The 8,828-nt window shown below is 46.9% G+C and overlaps 1 protein-coding gene across 1 annotated transcript; it reads right to left on the bottom strand.

Annotated features, from left to right (window-relative positions):
* Positions 1–214: 214 nt before the first annotated feature.
* LOC113952328 (sterile alpha motif domain-containing protein 9-like) lies at positions 215–7,003 on the bottom strand. The gene is made up of 3 exons (XM_027654251.1): positions 6,898–7,003; positions 6,410–6,454; positions 215–5,884 (listed from the first exon to the last, which is right to left on the bottom strand). Exons 2-3 carry the CDS (start codon positions 6,411–6,413, stop codon positions 1,221–1,223), a joined length of 4,668 nt encoding a protein of 1,555 aa, XP_027510052.1. The 5' UTR covers positions 6,414–6,454; positions 6,898–7,003; the 3' UTR covers positions 215–1,220.
* Positions 7,004–8,828: the final 1,825 nt, after the last annotated feature.

Here is an 8,828-nt window from a genome sequence, read left to right as displayed (position 1 = left end):
GTTTCTGCTCCCTGAGGCCAGAAGGTGAAGGCTTGGACTAGATAATAATCTTTGGTTTCATCCTGTTTCTTCCGAATTCACAGTGGCTTGCAATTCCTTTTACATTTTTTGACTGAGCCCAGATCTTGTCTGAAGTTGGAAAAGCAAATCATACCTTGCTACTGTTAGAGTTACATCTTCAGGTAGGGTAATAAAGCTCATGTAGATATAGTAATTCTTCATAAAAGATGTTTATTAGATAAAAAAAAAAGTTATATGACAGATTTTATGGCAATTTCAGTCACAATATCTTCTGTCAAACAATACAAAACTGCAGCCATATCAGACAGCTTTATTATTAGAAACTGAATGTGACGTGATTGTTTTTTAGGACTGTTTACAACGAACTTCCTTGCATTTCTCAAAGAATGGGTACTCAAAGACTTGTACTCTGTATACATTGCTTGGATGATAATGCAAAAACATTTCACCAAGTGCAGGAATTGTTTGGACTATGGACTCATAACAGATTACAAATAATCTTTTATGTCATCCATGTCTTAACTGCTCGTGTGTCTGCACCCCGCCCCAGGTACAGATATATCTAATAAGGTAATATTTACCCAGAGAGGCAGTGGAGTTAGATAAAATTTGAGGCCTGTTTTTTATCAGATCTGATGTTTGCAGAGCCTGCTTTCAAACTGCTTCTCTGCTGGGTGTTGGCTTTGCAGCTGATGGGTGGCTCATTTCATCCACAGCACATGTCTATGAGCGGAGTGTGTTACAGTCAGAGTACTGGGCGTGGTGAGTTCACTTCTCTGCTGCTGATTCAGGAAGAAAAATGTTACACTGGACAAATTCTGTTACTGATCAAGAAATTAACTTTAAAAAACCAGAAATTAACTTAAAATCCTAATATGTGAGCTGAGAAGAAAGGGATCCCACTAGACCTGTTTTATTCCAGAGCTCAGGTCTCCAGATATTGGGGGAAGAGAAATAGTGAGTCTTTGGCAGCAATTATTGCTGTCTTAAGGTTGAAATCTTGCTTTCTGTGACTCCAGAACTATCAAAGGCTTGTCTCAAGTACACTTTCCTAGTAGGTTTCAAGGAGTTAATTGTGGTTTTCTTGCTCCCTGGTGCTCAGCCAGGGCAGTCCCGTTTTTGTTTCAGATGTGTCAGCAGACACTTGCAGTGCTGTATGTTCTCAGAGCACAGTGCCTGTTGTTACAGTGCTACACCCCTTAGGTTCTGCTGCAGGCTGCATCGTTATCAACCTCAATATTGAAAGCAACAAGCCCATTAAATGAAAAGCCTAAATAAAAGGTCACATTTTCATTTCCAAGGGGCACTGATTCACGATGGAGTGCCAAGATGGGGAGCTTCTTTTTGTGACCATATATAAACAAATTTCTGTCCTCGGTCCAGCCAGAAACTCTTTTGAGACTGTCACGAATCCTGGGAATATTCCATACAGTTCCATGTAGCCACTTCATTCTCCTCTCATCTAAGGGCCCCGTAATTAATTTATCAATTTTAGCTTTCTGCACAATCTTACTTAAGCCATAACCCTTTCCCAGAAAAAAATGAGTGTAGATTCTTCTCTTCCTGGTAGGAACATTTTTCATCTTGATGTCATATAAACGTTTCAGGGTTTGAAGGGCTGAAGTTAGAATTTCATCTTTATCTGGATTATGATCTTTGTCCAATGCCTCATCTGGCCAGTACAGCAAGGTGAGCAAAAAATAGGCACTTGCTGGAAATGGTCTTTTTGCTTTGAAGAATCTTGTACTGAGCTCACGAAGAGTTTGCAGTGGAAGAAGTTTGGCTGATCCTGGTGCTAAGCAGGCTAAGGTGATGTGGCACAAAATATAATTGATCAGTTCATTGTCCTCCAACCTGTCCCTCAGTGGGTTGTCTGGATACAAACTGAGGATCCTTTCTAGCTTTTCAGCTGACCTGTTCTCTTTCTTCTCTGTTAAGAACGACAGGATATTGGTGACATTTCCTCCACCATTCTTGTAAATGCTCATGCATCTGATTAGCTCAGTTTCAGGGCCATTGTTGCTCTCCTCAATAAGTGATGCTGAAATGAAGTATTTAGCATATACCTCAGACTGTCTTTTCAGCCATTTTCTAGGATTATAAATTTGTTCTTCCTTTTCATCACTTTCATCATCCTTGTCTTGGTTTTTATCTGTCTGGAAATAACTTAGTTCTTCTGAGATCCATTCCAGAGCATTGTACAGGTTCTGGCGCAAGCCCTTCAGGCGGGAGTGAAGCCTCCCCCATGTTCTTTTTATCTCTTCAGGAATGTAATCTGTGGTGAGGTATTTCACAAGCTCAGTGTATTCCCCCTCTGGACTTCTGCGGAATACAGGGACTGTGGACAGGAACCGGAGGAGTCGACAACCTACTTCTACTTCTCCATGAAAGCCAGAGTTGTTCATAATTTCACGTTCTGCTTTCGCAGCCTGTTGTGCAGCCCTGAAGCATTTCATAGCTTTAAGAGCAATCTCAATCTTCTCAATGACCATTTCAGGGGTATCCTCCTCTGTCATTTTATCCACAGTGAAATTAAACCATTTCCTGTAGACTTGACCTTCTGTATCTAAAATAAAAGAATCACCTGGCAAATGACTTTTTGCAACCTCTGCCCAATGTTTTGCATCTTCAAATTTTTCATTGGTGTAATTTAGCCTGGCAAGCTGCTGGGCAAAAAAAGGCTCTTTTCCAAGGAGTTCATATGCAGCTTTTAAAACAGCAATAGCTTTTTCACAGTCTTCAGCTTTGCAGACGTGTTCAATGAATGGGGAGAAGAGCGTGTCGGTGTTGTCACCCCTGCTTCTTTTATCTCGTCGAATAAAGAGATGTTTGATAAACGTTATGAATTCTTCTCGTCCAAATCTGTTTTCAAACAGTGTCTTTTCCCGAATAAGATTCATTGCAAGTTGACTTTGAGATTCATTTCCTGACAGCTGATGGAGAATTTCTTTTGCAACCAGGCAGTGTATTATCCGAACAGATGAAATACAACTGGGACTTTCCCCTAGCTCGATAAAAATCATTCTCGCTTGTTCACTCAAGCGATGTTTGAAATCATACGCTCTTGATGTACTCTCTGTATATGCCCCCAGTCCCAGAAAGGCCTCACAGTGTGACAGGGAAACATAGGAATTGGGTACGTAATAATTCAGCAAAGCCACGTAACGCATCAGGCAGGTGTCCCGAGAGTAAAGGTCTATGCCGTGCAGTGTGTGTGCTACCAAGTCTGACACGTACGTGGCGTTGAACTCCTCGCACATCAGGACAAATGTAAGTATGAATTCTGGCTTGACATCTTTCTGCTTCAGCTTCTCAAGTTTGGTGTTGAACAGACTTTTCTCTGACTCTGTCAGCTTGTGAGTGACAGCAACCGTGTCCAGTGGAGAAGCCTTGCAGAGACTTTCAGGGTCATTGCATCGTCTGCAGCATATGAGGATGAAGTAAGGTCTGGGGGTGTTCATTTTCCTGGTTGCTGCAGCCTCCAATAACACAGTCCATAGCTCTTCAAAGTACTCATCATCGTAATCTTCGATCAGGAGGAGCACAGGAAAACAGTGAGTGATTTCTCTTTCTTCATAATCTTTAAGTGCAAGCACATGGTTACAAACAGTTGAAGGTGGATATGAGGTCTTGATAACAGCACATCTGAAGTGCTTTCTGCTTTTCCACAGAACTTGCCGTGCTATTGTGCTTCCACCGCTTCCAGGGTGGTGAAATATCTTTAGTTTGGCCACAGGGTAGTTCAGGACACTGCCTCGTAAAATACCATCCAGGAGTTTGCTGGCATCCTTGCACGCTTCCCGTTCAATGATGTCCCCACAGAGCCTTTTATCAGCAAGCCAGAAGTTTTCCCAGATGATTTTTCTCCCTCGGTAAAAATTTTGTTCTATTTCTTGTATTTGTTTTTCAGTCCAACGATTTGGTTTGATATCATCACATTGGTCAGCACAAAGGATTTCAAGGGAGTAGAGTTTCTCTTCTTCCCTCGAGGGAAGTATACACACCCCTCCAGTGGACACGGGCAGGTGTCTGGGCTGAGCTGTGGAAGGCAGCATTGCCTGGACAGTGGCATCGATGTGACTGAGTTTCATGCCCACAACACTGCGTTGTTCCAGTGTCTCAATGCTGCAGGATGCCTGAGCCAGATTAGCCCACCTCCCGTAATTTTCTCTGGACTCTGCAATGCAAATGATGTACTCCATGCCATTCATCTCTGTATAGAATTCCTGAAAAGTGTCCACAAGTGGTTTTTGCACTGGTGATAGCAATAGGAAAAGCACAATGAAAGACCTCTGTGGCAGGATTTCCTCACAGATACAAGTAATTACTTTCTTAAGGTATTTTTTTTTCGTTCTAATCCATGTGTTTTCATCACAAGGTTTTTCATCCCCGAGGAAGTCACTGCGCCCATTGCAGAATATCCAGCTGGTCTGATCAAACAGTTTCTGAGAGGGAGGGGTATCAGCCTTAATTTCATTGAAAAAATCCTGTAAAAAGTAAGAACTTGCTTCATGGTGCTCTTTGTACTTGCTGCAGAGCCCTGACACATTGGAATGTTCATCAAAGTCAAAGACACAGAAAATGTTCAGGTGCATTAGAAAGTTGATATAGTTCAGATTATCCTGCTCACATCTGTTTGTGACAAGGATGTACCGCAGGGAATCATCCATATAGCTTTTGCCATCATTTAACAGAATTGATAACTTTCTTCCTAAATCTTGAGGCATTTCTGTGTGCACTTGTGTGCTGGAGAGCTCAGCTTTTTCTCTCTGAGCATCTCTGTCTGGCACAGCCTGAATAAAGGCAGTGAGTTTGTTGCGCTGCACAGGTTCAGACTTGGCTCCTACTCTCTGGTAGAGAGCTGGCTCTTTGGTCAGGGTCACCTTGTGGCTGCTTTCGTTGTATTTGGGCAAACACACTTCAAAACAGCTCTTCTGTACTAAGGCGTATGTTGGTTCAATGTCAACCTCCACCACAAACTTTTGTTCCTGAGTGTCTTTTGAAATCACTTCAACAAAAACAGGTGGGTGAATGCATTTCCTTGCAGTTTCCTGTAAATTATTACAAAAGCATTTTTCTATATATAAATCCAGTGCATCAACATAGTCTTCTCGCTTTTTGACCTTTATGCCAACGATCTGTCCGTGTTTCCAACCCGTGTCCTCAACACTGTCCATGACACCAAAATGGATGGTGCCATTTGTTCGAATGTTCATGCAGGCTGAAGCAAATCTGATCACTTCAGAGGCAAACTTTGATTGCAGTTGCTCTTTGTTCAGTTCTGCAGCAATGGCCAAAGATTTGTATTCATGGCAAGGAATGATTAAATCAGTCACTCCTGATTCTGGAGCAAGAACTGTGTCTTTCACGTACTTGAAGTCAGCATCCTGACTTTTAAAGGGTCGGCAGTTTCTAAGCTCCAAGACCTCTTCAGGGCTTTGAAGCTGGGCTTTGTCACGCCTCCTTTGCCTCTTGCCAGAGGCAGGAGCTGTGTTGTCAGTGCTGGTTGTTCCCGTGGCCCCAGAGCTGCCTCCCCCAGCCGTGCTCTGAGCAGGGGCAGTGCTGGGAGTCATGGGGGCTGTTTGTGCCTCCCTTCTGTCCAGCACTTTGCTGCTGGAATTCTTGGCTTGCTGGGCATTGTCCTGGACCTGCCTTAGTTCGTCTCTCTTGCGGATTAAGATCTGGATTTGGCCTCTCTTCATACCCATGTCTTTGAGGAAAGACTCATCCAGTTCCATTAGTGCTGGACCTGTCACTTCCTCTGTGTATAGTTTTTCTACATACTCTTTCTTGATCCCAGTAGATTCCAGCCAGCATTTGACGTGGTTCTCATCCCAGTCATTCACAGGTAATGTTTGGTAATCTAGAAGTTAAAATTATGTATTAAATAAATAACCAAAAAACATGTCAACGTGCTTCAAAGGCAAAACTGGCCACACTAAATGTGAGAGTCACAGTGGGAGAGCAGGTCTCAACTTCTCAAGATTGTCAGCTCTGTTGACAAAGTATCCTTATCCTTAATCAGAAGCAGTCCTAGGCAATGGTACAAGACTAATAAATCAGCAAAGCAGGAAACTATGAAGGAGGTTTGGAAGTGATCCTGATGGAGAGTCATGGAAATAACCCAAATGCTTTGCAGGGAAGGAATGATGTGATAAGGTTATGGGAACTGACAGGGCTGGATTGTCTAACTGGAGAGGTTTGGGCAGATCATTTACCCATTTGAGGCTGATTATTTTCTGTTAAAGGAAGGTAGCATCAGTACAAACCCTAAGATGATGTTAAGAGTACTGATTAGTTCCCCAGTTGAGATGAATCCTTAAAATGCAGATATTAAAAAGCAAATAGCTACATATAAAGTACAAATTTTTCTGAAAGCAATACTTACCCATTGTCTTGGGTGAGGGAAATCCTGCTGTTAATGCACAAAACCCTAGAGGGGGAAAAAATAACTGTCTTCAGTTAACATTCCTGTGTTAATTCAAGCTGACTTTGGTGTTCTCCCAGTCTTCTCCCCTCCTTTTTGGTCCCAGGTAATTTCTGTATCTCTGGAAACCTGGCCTTGCCAGCTGTGCTGCCTCTGTACAGCTGTTCTGTGGGAAGGCAGCTGTTGGTGCTCCTGACACACACATGGGTGTGAAAGAAATGGGAACTGCTGGAGAAACTTGTGCTGCCAGCTGAGCCCTTCTGACAGCTCCTTCTGTTGGATGCTGGAAAAGAGGAGGCCCATCCCCACTGCATCCCCCAGGTTCCATCCCTTGCTTTCTAGTGCTTTTTCTCACTCTCCCTTTCCCTGCCTTTTGTTCCATCATACTCCCTTTTTTCCGGGTACAGTCTCCCCCTCTCCCTCTTTTTTCCACGTGTTCTGGTGCTCACCAAAACTTCCATGAAGCAGTTCAGCTCAGTGCCCGACCCAGCAGAAGGGTTTCTGTTCAGCGCGGTGTCCTCGCCCGAGACTTCACATCCGTTGCCAGGGGTTCAGAGAGGGACAGCAGGGACAGCTGGCTCTGTACTGCCGGAGGAATGGGATAAATACACCTGCTCAGCATCCCAGCACGGGACATTGGCACATCAGCCACAGCCACCCACGAGCCCCGGCCCAGCGAGCACAGGTCACAGCAAAGAAGGGGGGTGGGGGTGGTGTTTCTTCTCTCACAGTGTGAAACCTCAGCTCTGCTGGCTCAGCAGGTGCAGGAGTTGTGCCAGTTCCCTGCCTGCAGCTCACGGTGCTACGGCAGTGCCACTCACAGCTCTGGAGGGGCAGCAGGAGCAGCACAAAACCAGTCCCGGGGGCTGTGCAAGCAACACTTGTCTGCAGAGGTGTAACTGAGGGAACCTGGGACCGTGGTCTGGCACGAGGTGAGTGCAGCAGAAGGTGCTGGTTTGGGTCTGGTAGAATAGGGGATGCTAGGAAAGAGCCACACTTAGCCTGTCAGCACCTGGTCAGCCCTGCAGAGGCTCTGGTGTGGCCATGGTTCTGAGGGGAGGCTGTTCCTGGACTGCCCTGGGGTGCTGTGGCTGTGAGGGGATCCCTCGCAGTCAGCGTGAACAGGCTGGTTGGGAAAATGGTGGGAGACATTTCCACTGATACTTGGTGCAGCCTTCTCCGAGAAAGAAGGCAAAAAGTGTCCCTGAAATACGGATCTTTTAGTTCCTCTGGTCACCTCCCGGGGCGGGGCTTGTGGTGAATCCTCCCCTCTCTTCCGCTGCCTGTCCCTGTGCCACAGCCCACTGTGCCAGCGACGTCAGGGAGCGAAAACGAAACTTGTCGGGGAATCGAAACTGGCGGGGAGGGTTTGGGGGGGGCAGGGCTGCGGGAGCGCGGCCGGAGGGGCCCGCGGGCCCCCGCTGCCCCCCGGGTTTAAGAGCAGCCGGGGGCGGCGGTGGGTTCGTGGTCCCTGCAGCCCATGTGTGCTCCAGCGGGGCTCGGGTGGGCAGGGAGGGGATGTAGCTGCAGGTGTCGGGGGGCAGAGGGGCCTGTGCCCACCTCCCTGAGCTGCTCCGACAGGCCCACTTGGTGCTGCCGAGCAGCTCTTACCCCTGCCGGACGTCGGGGGCAGAGCTGGGCTGGTGGCACTGGAGGGACAGCCTCCCTTTTCCTAAAGCCTGCTCCCGGGAAGGTAACCCGCCAGGCTGGGAATAACTCCATCCCCCCCAGGACCCCTGGGCACAGGGAGGGCTGGAGGCTTACCTGGCAGAGCCCGCGGGGAACGGGACGTCTCCAGCGCTGTCCTGCCTGCAGGGAAAGGCTTTTCCACAGGAGGGAGGGAAGGTGCTCCAAGCTGCAGTGTCAGGCTCGGGGGGCCTGTCTCAGCTGCACGGGCAGCAGTTCCAGCACTGTGTGTGTTCTGCAGGGCTCCTGTGGGTTTGATTGCCAGGAATAAAAAAAGGAACTACTTTTGAGAAAGTCCTGATGAGCCACCAAATCTCCGCCCCGTTCTGAGCAGGGTGGTGCTACTGGGTGGTACTACCTTTGCAAAGCAAGCTGAGCCCCACTGCCATGTACGTGTCAGGGTGTGTGTGGCAGACAACGTTGTCTTGCCAGCTTTCTTCTTCCTGGAAAGCACGTGATCACCAGCTCAGTTGCACCAAAAAAATTAATTTATGGCTATCTCTGGACTGCACAGTAGTGCAAATTCTTGCAGCCATTTTATCTTACCTGCTCACCTGCCTCAGCCTCCAGGAGGTGATGTTGCCTGGGGCCTGTCACAGTAACACAGTGAGGTGCCCAGGCCCTCCAGGAGGCTCAGTGCTCACCCACCCCAGCAGCTCGCTGTGGTTCCTGCACTGGAGCCCCATCTGGGATT

Source organism: Corapipo altera, unplaced genomic scaffold (assembly GCF_003945725.1).
Source record: "Corapipo altera isolate COAL_440 unplaced genomic scaffold, ASM394572v1 343, whole genome shotgun sequence".
In the NCBI taxonomy this organism is placed as follows: Eukaryota; Metazoa; Chordata; class Aves; order Passeriformes; family Pipridae; genus Corapipo; species Corapipo altera.
The sequence above is the reverse complement of the archived record's forward strand: the minus strand, read 5'-3'. Positions and strand labels throughout refer to the sequence as shown.